Source organism: Cydia amplana, chromosome 21 (assembly GCF_948474715.1).
Source record: "Cydia amplana chromosome 21, ilCydAmpl1.1, whole genome shotgun sequence".
NCBI lineage: Eukaryota > Metazoa > Arthropoda > Insecta > Lepidoptera > Tortricidae > Cydia > Cydia amplana.
The window spans coordinates 3,771,874-3,790,291 of NC_086089.1; the positions used below are offsets into that span (position 1 = coordinate 3,771,874).

General features: G+C 42.3%; 2 protein-coding genes across 2 annotated transcripts in view; both read right to left on the bottom strand.

Annotated features, from left to right (window-relative positions):
- Positions 1 to 18,418, bottom strand: part of LOC134657817 (facilitated trehalose transporter Tret1-like) — a 404,724-nt gene that overhangs the window by 19,164 nt on the left and 367,142 nt on the right. The gene's annotated exons all lie outside the window — the stretch shown is intronic.
- The window catches only part of LOC134657871 (serine protease inhibitor dipetalogastin), an 85,761-nt gene that overhangs the window by 488 nt on the left and 66,855 nt on the right, over positions 1 to 18,418 (bottom strand). Inside the window, exons 3-11 of the mRNA XM_063513452.1 lie at positions 7,939 to 8,079; positions 6,898 to 7,045; positions 6,155 to 6,316; positions 4,297 to 4,440; positions 3,888 to 4,052; positions 2,725 to 2,886; positions 1,577 to 1,702; positions 457 to 633; positions 46 to 204 (exon numbers count right to left, since the gene is read on the bottom strand). Coding sequence (XP_063369522.1) covers positions 46 to 204; positions 457 to 633; positions 1,577 to 1,702; positions 2,725 to 2,886; positions 3,888 to 4,052; positions 4,297 to 4,440; positions 6,155 to 6,316; positions 6,898 to 7,045; positions 7,939 to 8,079 — 1,384 coding nt within the window. The remainder of the gene's footprint in view (positions 1 to 45; positions 205 to 456; positions 634 to 1,576; positions 1,703 to 2,724; positions 2,887 to 3,887; positions 4,053 to 4,296; positions 4,441 to 6,154; positions 6,317 to 6,897; positions 7,046 to 7,938; positions 8,080 to 18,418) is intronic.

Sequence of the window (18,418 nt, forward strand, 5' to 3'; positions counted from 1 at the left end):
GGAGGGGCATACAGAATACCAGAATAGCATAAGTTCAAAGCATACCTAGACCGGCAATTCTCCATCTCAAGGAAGCATTTATTGGAGTAAGTCTTGTCATCAGTGCCACACACTGGATCATACTCGGGCGGGCACACTCGCGCGCAGCCGGAGTACTGGAAGCGAGCCAGGCAGCGTTTCAACGGCACCACGAACACGTGCTTGCTGTGGATAGAGGGCGCTGGTTAGTTATGTGGTCCTGGTACCATGGGCTTAATAGTTGACTTGGCTAGACCTCCTGGCGCTTGTTTACAACCAGCACTCTTTGTGCCACTAATTCTTTGGTCATTTAGGAAAGACCCACATGCAAATTGTTTTTGGAACCATTAAAGCGCCCTGGTTATACTTTTCCAAAGTTTTATTTCCTATCTTTTTATGCCCATGTACCAGGACTTCAGAAGTCATTAAGATACTGACCCGCAGTTCTCCTTCTTCATGATACACTCGTTCTTGTAGAAGCGGTTGTCGGAGCCGCAGACGAACGCCGGCGTGTCGGGGCACGACTCGTGGCAGAGCGCGGTGGTGCGGCAGTGCGCGGCCGACACGGTCACCACGTGCTGGCCGCAGGTGAGGCGGCGGAGCTCACATTCCGACCTGGAAAATTGTAAGAATAATAAAATAGTATGGAGTTGGACTATAGCCGCCCAGACCTTGGAGGATATAATCAAACGGAGACGCCATGTCTGTAATTTTCTGTACAAAACAGTCTGCCGATTTTTGCGGGGGAGGGGAACGTCAAATGTATGCGTAACGTAAAAATAGCGATGTCAGATAAACGTCAGTCCATACATTGTGTATGACCGTTGGCCGCCTATTTTCGACAGAGGGGAAAGCCTGTTAATGGCTACTCCGTTTAGTTGTATCCTCCAAGGCCCAGACGTCAAATCTTGCCAATAAGTATTCAATTTTGACTTGTCAAAACAAAGATTCAAATTAGAATAGAACAGGAGACATTTTATTATGTCTCTGGGCGGCTAGAGGATAGAGTTCAAAGGCACAGTGTCGTCTAACACTGATTTAAACTTTCACGATTTTTACACATTATTAAATTGTACAACGGGACTTAATCGCGTATCTAAGTAACGTTCAAGCGGATAAACAAGTTCAAGTGCGGGTAGTTCGAAAACTTGCGCGGTTAGAAGATGCTGATGTCAACTTAAGCCAGTCTTCTCCGAGACCACGGGGACAACGCCGTCCTCGAAACGTCGGAGGTAAATCTTAAAACTTAGATACGCGATTAAGTCCCGTTGTACAATTTAATACAGTGTCGTCTATTAATTTAAGTGTTGCTCTGGATGCTCTGGCCTCTTGTTCACGCCGCTGTTTTACTTCAAGAATAGATCGCGATATTACGATACATTTACACAAAATAGGTGTTTATAGTGGCAACAGGAATACATCATCTTTGAAAATGTCAAGTGTCTATCACGGTTCATGAGATACAGCCTGGTGATAGACAAACAGACGGACAGAGGAGTCTTAATAATAGGGTCCCGTTTTTACCCTTTGGGTACGGAACCCTAAAAACGAGTCTTACTTGTAAACGTTTCCATCGGATCCACAGACAGGTTGCTCCATAGCGTTGTCACAGCTCTCCGGGCAGTCGATCTCGAGCCGCGGCAGTAACGTGCAGTTACCGAAGTGCGCTAGCTGAACTCCTTTGCTGTAGAAATATAAAAGAAAAATGGTAACGATTTTAAAAGAACAATTACTGTATTCAGGGATCGGATACCGGTATTTTTTGTATGGGAACGGAAACGGTATTTTTTCGTTCTTTGCTAATTACTTCATTTCTAATTGGGCAATCTAATAATACGAAGTCGTAACCTAAAAACACAACTGAATCCTACATTTCGAGTATAAAATAATTCGTAGAATATGGTTATTTCTAAGTTTTTGCAAAAAACCGGTTCCGATCCCTGACTGTATTACTTAGTTCTAGTGGTGAGCAACGTGTAAGCAAACGTATATGCGCTGATGACCCATTTACAGCTTCTGAATTTTGACCATTTAAAGCGTCCTACCCTTCTCCACACCAGCCGGCCTAGCCAAGGTTACAATCGCTATCGCTTCGACAACGAAACACTTTGTATATCTCTATCACTCTTCCATATTAGTGCGACAGTGACAGTTGCGTTTCTATCGCTACGAAGCGTACGCGATTGGCATCTTGGATACGCGGCCAGATCAGATTTAAAATTGGCTGACAAGTGTAAACAAAATATGGACAGTTAATTTATTAATTTTGATGTGATTACCGTACCACGCTGCAGTCTCAGACGCTTTGTTGTTGCTTTTGTAAACATTTACAGATAAGTGGCGACCGTGAGGTGCAAGGGTTGGCGTAGATATATAGGCGTCGGTGCCGCAAAAGAATTAGACTCGCTGGGACACTCGACGTCACTCCTGTAACTTTTGTATGTAACTTACAGGCAAGTGGCGACCTTGAGGTGGCAAGGGTTGGCGTAGACGTTGGCGTCGATGCCGCAAAAGAATCAGACTCGCTGGGACACTCGACCTCACTCCTGTAACTTTTGTTAAACCTTGTGTAACTTACAGGCAAGTGGCGACCTTGAGGTGGCAAGGGTTGGCGTAGACGTTGGCGTCGGTGCTGCATACGGGGTCAGACTCGCTGGGACACTTGACTTCCCTCCAGTAACTTTTGTTAAACCTTGTGTAACTTACAGGCAAGTGGCGACCTTGAGGTGGCAGGGGTTGGCGTAGACATTGGCGTCAGTACCGCACACGGGGTCAGACTCACTGGGACACTTGACCTTCAGGCATTTGTTCATCTTCGCTCGGCATTTCTCCATGTCCACTTTCTTCACTATCTTCCTGTTGCTCACTCTGTGGAATTTCAGAGAGATTATTTTAATAGATAAGAATCATTGCTTTGAAATTTGAGGTGACCCTGTCGAACTTTAAATTATCTCAGGCATAAACATTTTTACCCAACGCAATGCCTATTTGTTGTCGCTGGAGAAAATGTCAGTAAGAACATCACGCCAAATATATACACTCAAGGACAAATTTAGATGAACGCAAAAAAAAGTTTGGTTACTAATTTTGAAATTACTTTAGGTGCTGTAATCCAGTAATTAACCCTTTTTTGCGTTCCTCTAAAGTTGTCCATGAGTAAATAACGTCTACATTTCAAGTGTTCTATATCTAATCATTCATCTTTTTCAATTTTCTGTTATCATTATTTGCGTTAATTCTCAAGGGCAATAAATGTGTGTAAATGTGACTATTATCGGTTGACATTCATCTCACCTAAACTAGTTTAAACTACCTGTTTACAAAGCCGTTAGATATCAGTTAGATAATAGTTAGATGATGCTATTTTTTTTTATTTATTATTATGTACAGTTTTTTTACGGCACGCTTTTTTGCACAATGTTGTTACCGATCAACAGCGTCAAAAATATTTTTGCAAAAATTATTGCACATCAGGGGCATTCCAGAAAAATTTACGTACCTACCCAAAAATATCTGCATGGATATACGCTATTTTTTAACATCACTACATAGTATAAAACAAAGTTGCTTCCCGCTGTCTGTCTGTCTGTCTGTCTGTATGTTTAAAAGTACGCAACGGATTTGGACGAGGTTTTGTATTAATAGATAGAGTGATTCAAGAGGAAGGTTTATGTATAATTTGTTAACCCGTGCGAAGCCGGGGCGGGTCGCTAGTTTCCAATAAAGCTAAAAGGCTGATATTTCGCATGATAACAATTCATAACTTTACCGTTAAATCCAACGCTGTATAATAAGAGTTTTGTGCAGGTTATTAAAGTAGACCTTTTTGTGGAATACCCCATCACAGGTACCAGGCAAGCAGAACTCACCCGCAGTTAAGCATCTTCATCTCGCACTCGTTCCTGTACACGTTCTCGTCTGAGCCGCACACAACCTTCTCCTTCTGACCCGAGCAGTCGGTTGCGCAGGATTCGCCGCCTGACGTACGCTCCTGTGACACGCAGAACGCCATCGGCACTTCGAACACGTGCTTTCTGGAATAAGGGAATTAGAATTGCGTCGAATTAGTCGTCTTCGTTCAGCAAGCGAAGGCCAATTCGAGGTTTTGTTATTAGAATAGAATAGAATTGAAATAATTTTTAGAATCAGTAGCATTATTATTAGATCAGTAGCATGTCGGAAACAGATCTAATAACTAAAACTCGAATTGGCCTGTCCTTCCCAGGGATCGCCGCAGTATCACACAGTACCAGGCTATCAGAAAAGTTAGGTACTTACCCACAGTTAGTCGCCTTCATTCTGCAAGCGTTCGCGTATAGTTTCCCGTCGGAGCCGCAGGTCGGTCGTGCGACGCGCCAGCACGACTCGCGGCAGTGTCGCGTCGTTTGACAGTGCTTTTTGCTCGTTCGCACTACTCCTTGTCTGTGAACATTCATAAATTACGATGAATAATAAACCCATGGTTTCTTAAAATATTTGACAAACCAACCGGAAAATTTTATGATCATTTATAACTAACACACTTCCTGATCCCGAACAACTACGGTAGATCGGTGTAGGTACGAGGCTAATGGAAAAAAAAAATTTCACAGTGTAACATCATTTGACATCAAAATGATGTTAGTCGCGCGTTCATTTCGTTCGTACTTATCCGTAGGTACATACATGTATTGGCGCGAGCGAGACGCGCGGGCGACTGACATCATTTTAGATTATTATTTTGTCACAATGTAAGTTGGAATTGGCCTTTTTAAGTCCCTAAGTTAAAAAAAGTAATAGAAAACATAAATTAACTGTGATTATCAGTCGATTAAATATACACTAAGAATCGCTAAATGTTTCTCTCATTTGCTTTTAAAAATGCAATAGAATAAAGTAGGTACGTATTCGTGCCGTCCATATTCAGCTAATCTACTGAACAATAATTAACCAGCAAAGCATGTAAGTAGGTATTTTAAAAAACTAAAGTTACTCAACAGTAACACTAATCATTAAAAAATCTTACCAACTTTATTTTCTGTGTTAACAACAATAATCATCTCTAAAAATCCAGAGAGAGCTTTAAAATATCTATATACAGTTAACACAATTAATACTTTCGCAATTATTTCCATCCATAATGATAATAAATCGCTTGCACCTGACGTCATTAATTTCTGAACTTCATAGGTAGTAATTGTATCCGTCTCACAAATCCCATAAACCAAGCAATATTTCTAGACGCTTCCTTTCACGGTTAATCCTTTTCGCTTCAATAAACCGCGACATTTTCAACCTTACTGCACTCGTTTTAAGGACTTGTTGTAATCGACGAGGAATGTATTCGCACTCCATTAAATGTAATAATTGTTTAAGTTACGCTGCCACTTGCGGTTGTAAAATCATAACTTGCAATGATTCGCTTGTTGCACGCTTGGGCACGTTAGTCTGATACGGATAATGTGTTCTTTTAATGATCTGCAATGGTAATTATTGTTATGATTACGGTGCTACGTATGTATCTACTATCTAGCAAAGATATGTAACTCCGTAAGATGAATACAGTCTAAGGAAAAAATCAAGATATAGTCATTCTCGGAGGCGCTACAGCTTTGGCCTATGTTTGGCTAGATGGCGTTGACGACAACGGTCGTGTGCTATTTAACAATTTTAACACATATCAGTGAAAGAACATGAGTCAAAATCATATGAATACCTCCTTACCTCTTTCAAGAATGAAAACTTGGCAATCCCTTGGCAATGTAAAATAGATTATAAATACAAGATGTAAGGGATCAAAATCCATTTACTAACTATTTGGTTAACTATTTATCAACAACCTATAGTACCAAACTTGTCTTACTTAGAAGTACACCTTCAGCTAGGCTAGGCAATCATACCTAACTTGCTATCAGGGGCCGTTTCTCAAAAGCTTATTGTAACTTGTAATACAAGTGGGTCCCTGTCTAACGAAAGCTGTCAAAAAGTATTACAAGTTACAAGCTTTTGAGAAACGGGCCCCAGATCAGCAGTTTCATTGGACAATTGTGTCTTCTTGTACATTCCCACCAGAGCCACATAATATGGTGACATCCAATGGAGTTTAGAAGTAGACAATTAAACAATTCCATGATCTGAGCAGGCAATCAGAACTCACCCGCACGTCAGCAGTTTCATTTGACAAGTGCTCTTGTACACATTTCCATCAGACCCGCAGATGGGTCCGTCCAGGGGAGCCTGGGAGCAGTCGACGGGACAGTTCTCGCGATGGGCGCTGATGTTGTTGCAGGCGCCTAGGTGAGACAGGCCGGTGCCAACCCTGGAAGATAGAGAGAGACGGATACAAAAAAACGTTCAAATACATGACTACTTCGGGCTTCTTACCTCTATCGCCGTAATATATTTTGATATCAAGACCTTAGTTGTCAGTTAATCAGGAATCAAGAGTCAGCTTATCCTACTGTTACCTTGAAAAATCTGTATTTAGCCCTCTCTGGTCGTCAATGTTTCTTTTAGTATTAGCGCAACTTTATTCCCGTATGGACGTGTCAATTAAAGGACTTTTCCTCGATATTATAGTGTAAAACGCCATGGATAGAAGTTGACTAAAACGTATAATTCATAGTTCTTCAGCGTGATAATCACGTTTATAAAATAACGATAGAAAAAAAGAGACGCACTATCGATCCAATGACCGAAAAACGAAGCAGATCGTCGTCGTATCTCCTGGTCGATCATAACGCCAATAATTTTCTTTTCTGGATTACATTAAATTAGGGAAATTTAGTCAAAATTGAACCGTTGAAAAGTCCAGAAATAAGAAGACCAAACAGCCCCTTGCTAGTCTCTTGCCGACTACTTAAGTTGTTGTTAGAAGTGTATGATGATGATAACTAGTACCTGCATATCTCCACCTGCAGCATGCACCGATTGAGATACGTCCTCCCGTCCGTGCCGCACACCGGGTCCCGTTCGGACGTGCAGCGGTGGTCGCACTTGGACCCTTGGGCGCGGGAACAGGACCCCTGCTCCGGAGCTAGTCGGACACCTGAAATGTTTGCGGTTTAAGTTTATCTAATTTGTATTACGTTAACAATTCATATGAACAACGCGTGAACGCATTGTTATGGCAGGTGCCCGGACGTCTTTGCAATAATCCAGTCTCATTGACTCAACTCTAATTCATAGACCGGTATATACGGTTCAATTTTTCTACAATAGTCTCAATGCCTGCTGAGACCGGTTCATGCTGGGTGTCTATTGTTGCGCCCGTCAACGGGTTCTAGCAGGCGTTCTACATGACATTAAAGCTCTCCAAGGGGCCTCTACGTGTTGGATCTACATCCCCACACAAGCCTATCAATAGACCAGGATTTATAGGTCCGTGAAATCCAAAATGGAGAAACAAAAATAATAAGGACAAGTCCAGCAAGTACTTAGACTTGGCTCACGAGATAACCGCCATTGGGGATGTTGACTTGACGATCATTGTTCCGATAGTTGTGTCAGCGAACGGTCTCATAGCGAAGAGCCTCGACCAACATCTAGAGAGACTCTCGCTGGGTGGTTGGATCAAGTGTCAGATGCAGAAGGCGGTAATTTTGGACACGGAGCGTATGGTACGTCGGTTCCCCACTCTGCGGCCCTGACCAGCGGCAGCTTGGGCCCTGCTGGCGGCACCCTAGGTTAGGTTTTTTATAATGTGTTTATATGTTTTTTGTACGTGCTTTTGTATTTTACTTTTATATTCATGTTATAACAGAGATCGGCGGGGGTGAGCTATTTACCTTATAATTTGACATGTCTCACATTATATTTTATAAGGAAAATAGCTCACTCCCGCCGATCTCTGGTTATAAACAACCTAACTTTTGAATTTTATTTGTCAAAACAAGATAACCTAAAAATAAATATAAGTTCGCAAATTATAAAGTAGCTAACCTTTCCCACAAGTCTTCTTTCTCATCTCGCAGAGCGAAGGGTAAATGTATCCGTCGGTGGCACATACTGGCTCTCCTTGTAGCGCGGGCCCGCAGATCCGTGGGCACGATGCGTCGCGGGCAGCCTCGATCCACGATGCCGCTGTGAACAAAAAAAAAAAACAATTGTTTAATTTGAATTGGTTTTTTATTGATTTCGTTTTTTTATTTTTATTGTAGAGGAAATTTAGCTTGGTTTTTGTAGTAATCCCAACAATATTTATTTTCCCTTTTGGTTTAAATTATTGAAGAACAAAACAAAAGCATGATCATTATTCGTTACAAATGTTCGCCCTGCAGGATTAGCTTGTAAATTATCTCGACTTGTAGTTGGCGTAGTTCATTCTTTCGTCGCTTTTGCATAATATTACTACACAATAGTTGATCCAGTGCTTTGTGTAAAGCTATAATCGCCGTCTTACTAAGATATGTAGGTACATAACAGGCATGGCAGAACCGGCCTCAAGGACCTGCAACGTGCAAACTATAAGTACCACGTAGGCCTTTCGGTGAGATCGCAACAGGATCATCGCGTTACCATAATACCTTATTTATTGTAATATTTTTATATCCTTTTTTATGTTGTTGTAAGTTTTATATTTAAATAGTTTACCTAATTAGAATCATAATCTAGCATAATTTTACATTTAGTTAAGATGAGTTCCACCCCCCGTACGTTGATTTGCCCCCACTGCCCCGAATCATCTCGCAAATTTACGCCGCAGGGCCTTAAGTCACACATAACTCGTATACACAAGAACGTGGCTCCTCAGCGCCCCCGCCAGCCCTCATCTGCCCAGGTGGCTCCCCGCGCCATCCAGCCTGACCCCCCCAGCCAGCTCGACCGCGCCACTACATGCCCACAGGGCTCGCAACCGTCTGGAGACACCCTCAGGAGCCTCAGCACCCTTAAAACTTCAGTACGGGTACTTCGTCACATACCCCGGGGAGCGAGAAACCTAGCCGCCGAAAAACTATGCAACGTTATTAGTAAGTGCATTGAGACCAATGAAACTGCCGATTGGTGTGCGCTACTTACTTTTGCATATACGGCGCTAAGAGCACCTGACGTTGAGGCCCCGGGAAATCTCACATCTAAAGTGAAGTACAACATAATTGACGCCGGATATTTGTCTACTTCGCTTGAAAATGTAAGTGCCGCGGAAGTTTCCTCCCGTATGCCCTCTATACTAAAAACAATAGAATATAAAGTCTTCGAAGGTGATGTGAGGGGCGCCGCTCGCGTTTTAATGTCAGACGACTCTATAGCACCTCCGAGCCCTGAGACTCTTGCCTCCCTACAGACAAAACACCCGCCTCCGTCCCGCCCTTTAATTTTCCCCCGGGAGCCAGATAGGACTACTCAAGCCTTGACCGTTAACCTAGAGGAAGTGGTTCAAGCGCTAGGGACTTTTCATAATGGGTCAGCCGCGGGCTTGGACGGAATCCGACCAGCTCATTTAAAAGAGTTGACGTCGACCTCGGCTGGCGATAATGGGCAACGGTTGCTCGAGTGTCTTGTTAAACTCTGTAATTTTTTACTCAGCGGACAATTAAACCTCGAAGTTTGCCCGTATTTGTATGGAGCCTCTCTGTGTGCTTTAACTAAAAAGGAGGGGGGCGTACGGCCAATTGCCGTGGGAAGCACCTTTAGGCGTTTAGTAGCAAAACTTGGGTGTCGTGCGGTAAGGGAACGGATGGCTAGGTATCTCCAGCCACATCAGTTAGGCTTTGGCACACAAAGAGGATGTGAAGCCGCTATCCATGCCACTCGCACATTTGTAGCAAACCCAGCAAACACAGACTGCATTGTCGTCAAGTTAGACGTTAAAAATGCGTTCAATTCCGTGGAGAGAGACGTTCTCTTGAGCGAAATAGAACAACTTTCACCGTCTCTATATCCTTTTCTGTACCAAGTTTATCATTCCCCGTCTAACCTATTCTACAACGACTCTTTGATCCTTTCCCAGGTGGGTGCGCAACAGGGAGATCCACTCGGACCGCTCACCTTCAGCCTCGCCATACATAAAATAATACCGCTTTTAAAATCACCTCTTAACACATGGTATTTGGACGACGGGACCTTGGGAGGGAGACCAGATACCGTAAAGCAAGACTTGGATTTTCTTCTTCCCCGTCTTAAGGAAATGGGTCTGGAGGTGAACGCGACAAAATGTGAATTTTTCTGCTGCAGCCCAACTTCTTCTTCTTCCTTGTATTCTTTTCAGACTCTGCTTCCTGGTCTCAAAGAACTTTCACGTACCACGTTTTACCTTCTGGGCTGTCCAATATTCCCAGACGCCATCCCGGATGCAATAGAGACCAGGAGACGGCTCCTTCTGCGCGCCCGAGAGCGCCTCAATAATATAGGTACCCACGTCGCCCTTGTTCTGCTTAGAATGTGTTTTGCGGTTCCAAAAATAACGTACCTTTTAAGAACCACCCCGACGTGGTTGTGTCCTGATGAGGTGTCTTCTTTTGACAACACCTTAAAGGATACAACAGAAACCATTTTAAATGTGTCCCTTTCTGATGACCAGTGGACCCAAGCTTCTCTGCCTGTACGTCATGGTGGCCTGGGATTACGGCGCGCGGGGGACGTAGGCCTGCCAGCCTTCCTAGCGTCAGCGCATGGGGTCGTTGACCTTGTCTCTAAAATGTTACATTCCCATGGAGACAGGGCTACAATTCCCTTTGTTAGCGATGCGCTGGCAATATGGTCAGTTCGTTACCCAACTGCGACTGTGCCTGAGGCTCCGCAAGTGCAGAGAGCCTGGGATGACACGGGAGCCAGAAACACACTTGCCCGTCTCTTGAGTGCTGCTACGGGTGTGGATTTGGCAAGACTCCGGTCGGTGTCAAAGGTAGAAGCGGGAGCGTGGTTACAGGCATTGCCTTCCCCTCATCTGGGAACACTCCTTGACAGTGATTCAATGCGTGTGGCTGTAGCTCTCCGCCTGGGCTGCGATGTTTGTATACCTCACCAATGCATCTGCGGCGCCACGGTGGAAGCTAATGGCCATCACGCTTTGAGCTGCTGTCGCTGTTCAGGGAGATTTCCCAGACACCACGCGCTTAACGACATCGTCCGGAGGGCCCTTATATCCGCGAATATACCGTGCGTTCTGGAACCACCTGGCCTCTGTCGCACCGATGGCAAACGGCCGGACGGCTTAACTTTGGTGCCGTGGCAGAAGGGAAAGTGCCTACTGTGGGACGCGACGTGCGTCAGCACTTTCGCCGCCTCACACCTTAACCGGACGGTGCAGACAGCAGGCGCTGCGGCAGAGCTGGCAGCGTTAAGAAAGAGGATAAAATATTCCGACCTTGAGGCGAATTATTATTTTGTACCACTCGCCTTCGAGGTAACGGGGTGTTGGGGGTCTGACGCCATAACTTTTATAAGGGAGGTGGGACGTAGAATTAGGGAGAGGACCTCTGATGCTCGCGCGGGTTCGTACCTGGTGCAAAGGCTGGCCATCGCTATCCAACGTGGCAACGCGGCAAGTGTCATGGGCACCTTTGCACCCGGTACAACTCGCGGAGGTCTTTTTGATTAAAATATTTTAATATTTAGATTTATTTAAGTTATTTTTGTATGATTTTTTATATACCATTAACCTTTTGTATAATACAATAAAGACTTTTATATTCTACACAATACTAAAAGTTATTAATCCAAAATCAGTGTTAATAAAAAATATGAAGACGGTGTTATTTATTGAAATTTATATAAATATATGATGTTTTATTATTTCTTGCAAGAAAGACAATTCTTGTCTGGTTCAAAAGAGCGTCAATCCTGAGCTAAACTTGATAAATAATGGCAAATTCGATTTGTTTTTATTCGATTCTATGACTAACATATACTACATTTTTAATTGACTTTGTATTATTCATTGCGTTATTAATTAACATCAATTAGCTAATATTTGTTTGTCTTAATCTGTCACTTTGACTAATGTATTTGTAAGAAAGGTATAAGCAGCCATACTCTAGTGTGTTCCGCGGAACCCACTATGCTTTAGTCGCCTCGAAAATTTTTACTATGCCGCCACCGTATTGTAGGGTTCCATCAAGTATTTCGCTTTCCAAACTGGTTCCGTCAAAAAAAAAGATTAAGAACCTAGCGGTTCTTAATCTTTTCCGCGGAACCCACTATGCTTTAGTCGCCTCGAAAATTTTTACTATGCCGCCACCGTATTGTAGGGTTCCATCAAGTATTTCGCTTTCCAAACTGGTTCCGTCAAAAAAAAAGATTAAGAACCGCTAGTATAAAGCATAAATTAACTGACTGAGGCTTGAAAAGTTTTATGAACACCCGGGTTGAAGTTTATAAAACGTCGGCTTGTACAATCTCGACAGTCGTCTAGAATTGTTTACTTTCAGCACCTACTTAGTTGCCGAGTGGACCCCATGGCAAAATGCCGGGACAACGATAACAAATAACTACCTATTACGAGTACTGAAACGTGTTAGAATAAAGTCATGCAGGTGTGAACCGATCAAAAGCGGCGACAAGCAATAGTCACATTGTGACCTGTCAGCGAATGTGTGTCACATCCCAATTGCGCTTGATCTTGGTCGCATTGTTGCACCGCGGTGCAGTCGGGTCACAGGTCACGTGTCTATAGCCGCGTCTCCACCAAGCGCACGCGCCCGCGAGGCAGCCTCGCGAGCCAAATGCTCGGTCTATGTGGACGTGCCTCGAGGCCGTTCGGGCGCACGTTGGCTCGGCCGTGCGTGCCTCGGGGTTGAGCCGTCCGCTGTCGGTAAATGTGGCATGCTCAAAGGTGCCTCAGTGTGCGCTGTTCGTTCGGTGTGGACTGGTGGTGGTTTTGGCTCGCGAGCGCAAATAGTTTTAAATAATTATGAACTCTCAAGAGCAGTCGATCCGTTTGATTCAACTATATGGTGAACATAAGGTGTTGTGGGATCCCAAACATCCAAAACATTTAAATAAATTTACGCGGGAAGACTGTTGGAGGAAAATGTCTGCAGAAATGCAATGTTCTGTTGATGAGGTTAAAAGGAAAATGGATTCATTGTTGGGATCATACAGGCGCGAAAAAAGCAGAGAAAAGAAAAGCCATGTTACAGGTTCAGGTAAAGATTGCTTTATTATTTATTTCTATTATTCATTTACGAACAAATACTTATCTCTCAAAGAAAAAGCGAATACCTAGGTACCGTTTTGATACCTACACAGAAATAGGATTTGAATACAAAAGATTCGAACTGATTGCAATGCACGCGTCACAAGAAAACTTCAATTTTATAAACTATTATTTTATCATAAAATGTCTAATCATATTTATATTATAATATTCATTGTATTTTTTTCTGCTGCAGGAGCTGAAGACGTATATACATCAAAGTGGTTTGGGTACCCTTATTTTGATTTCATGAGAAACAAAAATGAACCTGGAGATACTCAGGATACGATGCCGATCGTAAGTATGTTTTGTATTATGCATACTGAAGTTGCCATGGAATAGAGCCATTAGTTACAAAATGTTCTGCTAAGTACAACCGTGTTTCTTTTGCGTTATTAGTACCTCGCCTAGGAATCGCTGCAATTGGTGTGAATGTAATTTCATTTATATTATTTCTCCATTGGCCGGGAATTAGTACACCATCTTCAAGTTCCCTGTCAAATAGCTCGGGTGGAATATTATTGGTAGAAGTGTTTTTCCGGATATAGTTATACAAATATATAGCTGCTAAGACTACTTTTCTCGCTTTGTTTGGATCTAGCAAAATGGGTTTTCTAAAAACGCGAAAAACAGCACTTAATATGCCAAATGCATTTTCAACGACACGTCGAGCTCGGCTGAGGCGATAATTAAATATTCTTTCTTTGGAACCATGTCCTGGGTTACCATCAAATGGCTTCATGGTATATTCGTTCAGTGCAAATGCCTTATCTGACAAAATAAAATAGGGCACTTTCGTTACATATGGTATTTCCAATATCCTCTCTTTAGGCACGTTTAATTCTTTAGATTCTAGTTTTCTATATAATGACGTGTTTTTAAAAACTCCACCATCCGAGATACGCCCTTTGCTACCTACGTTCACATACAGAAAATTGTAATTAGCATCAACCAATGCAAAGAGGACAATGCTTGGGAATTGCTTATAATTGATATAATCAGTCCCACTATTAATTGGTGCTTGTAACATAACATGTTTTCCATCCATTGCTCCAATCACATGGGGGAAATTCCATTTGTTCTCAAATTCTTCCGATATAGCTAGCCACTCTTCTTCTGTAGACGGAATCTAAAAAAAATACTAGGTATTATTCATTGCATTTATGTTTTTGCTTTGTCCTAACCCAACACAAAAACAGTGCTGTTGGTCATTACCAACAGCACCGTTTTGTGTAGACAATGTAGTAAAAATGTGATTTTACTACATTGTGCATTTCACTAGAAATGGGCCCTCAACCAATTCCTTATCATTAAACTAAAAAAAACCGGCCAAGTGCGAGTCGGACTCGCGCACGGAGGGTTCCGCACCATCAACAAAAAACAAGCAAAAAAACGGTCACCCATCCAAGTACTGACCCCGCCCGACGTTGCTTAACTTCGGTCAAAAATCACGTTTGTTGTATGGGAGCCCCACTTAAATCTTTATTTTATTCTGTTTTTAGTATTTGTTGTTATAGCGGCAACAGAAATACATCATCTGTGAAAATTTCAACTGTCTAGCTATCACGGTTCGTGAGATACAGCCTGGTGACAGACGGACGGACGGACGGACGGACGGACGGACAGACGGACGGACAGACGGACAGCGGAGTCTTAGTAATAGGGTCCCGTTTTTACCCTTTGGGTACGGAACCCTAAAAAGGATGACATTAACAAATAAAGGGACACTGTTTGCTAGTTTCAACTATGCACACGAGAGATATTAACGAACAAAAGAAAAACCGTGGCAGGATAAAACAAAAGCACAAATAAATAACCAGGAAGGAACAACAAAACAATTTGCACAAGCCAGGTCAGTTAACCGGCTAGTAACAACAGATGCACGTGCCCCCATTGTTCCTCAGATAGACCCAATCAACCAGAAACGGCTGAGCGACAAAATTGTAATTTAAACTAACGCGCAAAGGTTCAAAATAACGTAGCGGTAGGTTGATGGTTTCTGCAATAAGTCGTGTTCTCACTGCTTATAACATTTCATAACAATTTTTGTTTTCAGGAGGTCCAGCGGTCTTCTCCAATTTGTGAGGTGGTCGTACATACTGACAACGATTCATCGAACCAGGCACAACAATCGCAGTCTAACACAGATGAAGGAGGATCACTACAGCCTGAAACTTCAGCTAACATGCCTTTACAAGAACCTCCACGTAAAAAAAAACGTAATAATAAAAATCCGAAATCTCAAACGCAGCCGCAGGTAGATTCTGCAGATACCATGCTTCAAGAAGCCTTTCAGTTCTTACAAAAGTCTTCTAACGACGTCAATAATCCATACTTTTCCTTTGGAAAACACATAGCTAATGAATTAAAAAAATATGATCACCATACATTAGCCTGTGTAAAGAACGCGATAAATAATATTATTTTTGAAGCTGATTTAGGCAAATACTCGCGGCATTCATCTACATCGTCATCGTCACTAGCCATGACACCGTTGTCACCTATGTCACAAGTTATGATACCGTCACCTGCCGCTGTATCATCACCTGCCGTTACCGATGCACAATATTTAGATTTGCAAGATGAGGACACACCAAATTTGTAAAAGAATAACGCGATACACTAAAGTTAGGTAATTGAATGATTGTAAAGCTAAAATAAATATTATACATAAATATTTTTTTTACTTACCTTTACGTAATCACTTAAGGTTTCGATAATAGCGTCGCAAACATCTGGAATTATTTTTGAAATACTCTGTTTCGATATTCGAAATAAGTATTGCAAGCTGGTATAAGAGTCCCCACTTGCTAAAAATCTTAAAGTTATTAAAATTCTTTCTCTCACAGTTATTGCTTCTCTATAATTTGTGTCGCACTTTTTAACTTTCTCAGATAACAATGAGCACAAATTTTCAAAATCTTCCAGGGACATACGTGTAAAATTATGTACGGTTTCGTCATGTGTCAAATCTTGAAATAATTTATTGCCGTGTTTATTGCGACGCTCATAAAGTTTTTTTATCCACCAGCGTCTTGGTCTTTTCTTAAAACGTGAGTTTTTCCTCTTTTTTAAACAATAAGCCACTAGAAAAATAGCACCAGCAGAAATAACACAACTATCCATTGTGAATTGCCTCGGACTTCTGATGGCTCGGTCTGCCTCGCGAGGCTCGCCTCAGTGTCTCCGAGCTAAACCTCGAGGCTGCCTCGCGAGGCCAGGCTCGCGAGCCACACATCCGAGGCTGCCTCGCGAGCGCGTGCGCTTGGTGGAGACCCGGCTTAACACATACGGTGCGTGACCGTGACGTGCCTACTGTAGTTGGCGTAGTTTTTATTTTTGAGTGTATCAACTGTGTCACTTGTTGCCATATTTACGGTCTCCTGGGTCACTATTAAAAGAAGGGTATCATGGTATTTAAATGACCAGTTTTGGGCAGTTGATATGGCCGACGGCCGAGGGAAGCGGGAGGGGCATACATTTAGTCATCTAGATTTTTTTTTTCTCTAGCGCCGCTCTCTCTCGGACTCTTCATTTATACATTGTTTAGTAATCAACATAAATGATTTAACTATACCTTTTAACACCGCATCCGCTAAATACAAAATTGCCAATACCTCCATTAAGGCGGCTATCACACATGCGCCAGTGTGCCGGCCGCCTAAGGATTGAAGTTTCTTATTGCCCTCGCCACTAATGGACTTCCCTGGTCGCGGTCGCGTGTGGTGGATCCCGGCAAATCCGAGCGGATAAGGCCCTTATGAAGTTTTGAACACGACTGTATTGTCCAGGCGCGTTGCATGCTTACTTTGTGTATACGGTAGATTAGTTATTTACGATACAAGTGCGGAAAAGAGGAAATTCGAAACAAGTGGTGATAACATTAAAACACGACCGAAGGGAGTGTTTTAAATTGACACGAGTTGCGAATTACCTATTCGCACGTGTATCGTACAACGTTTTACAGTACATATTTCACTTTAAACTTTCGACATACGCACGGAAAGTGCTATTTCCCGCTCTAGTTCGGGAAAGTAACGCCAAATGTACTAGTGTAAACGTTATTTTAGCGCACTTTAGGAATAATTATTTTCCTTGTATTTTGTGTAAAGATAAAAGTTATAATAACTCCGATAAATGTAGATTACCACAATTTTACTCCGAGGGGCTTTTTGAGTTTCTTTTTACCGACACGACATTTATTCGTGTGTCCTACTTACTGTCTACGACGCAAACACCTGTGTCAGAAAGTTGAGCATATCTAACGAAACTCTTTACTGACTTGGAAGCGACAAAGTGAGGTAACGCCATTATAAATTTGGAATTTGACGCATTAACACTCTACTTTCTGGTGTGCCAAATCGGCTTAGGCTTTATAGTCGAGTGTGCTCAGAGCATAAACAGGTCAACGACGGCGTTGCGCGAACAAGAGATATCCTTTGGCAGGATTGGTCCGTAGGACCCAAGGATGGATTTAAGGCTGCCACTCTCGACTATTAGGCTTGACGTACAGTCGACATCAGATATGTTTAGGCAAAAGGAGTAAGGTGTAAAAGATTAAACATAATATATCCTTAACTTCGACTGTACACAGTTTACTACGAGCATTATCATATGTATGTATACACGTAGTTTGCCTTTTTAGTGCTCCTTACAATATTTTGTTCTCGGAGCACTTATGGGATACTTTGGTCTAGCAAATCGGTTAAGTACTTAACCGTTTAACACCTAATATTTGGAAAAGTTATAGCAATTAGGTACCACCCCTAATAGGTAGATAGAACAAGCCAAAACCGCTTATTTCTAAAAGTTTTGCATATATGTCCCTCTCGCCAAGACGTTATGATAAAAAGTTTATTATTTTACCCCTCGGCTAGCAACAACGGGCCAGAATAAATAGCCCGTTTCCAGACTAATGGAAGATTGTCGTCGCAGCCGGCGAGATAAAATGTGCGCAGATAACAGTAGGCTCGGGGGGTCAACTGTATGGAACTGTAAATTGGATCCATTTTTTTATACGGAGCGTAATAGGGATGATGACACATGTTGTTTTTTATAACAAAATCTAGTAAAATAGATAGCAAACGAGCAATTTATCACAATCATGTGGATATTAAAATAAGATATTGAAAAATTACAAAAATATAGGACCTGAAAGTTTCAAAATATAAGTTTTTTTTTAACTTCCAAAAACGATAAAAGTAAGGGTACCATTCGATTCCTTACATTTCATCCAAAAAATATTGTACGGCAACTATTTACATAAACGCAATATTTCACCGACAA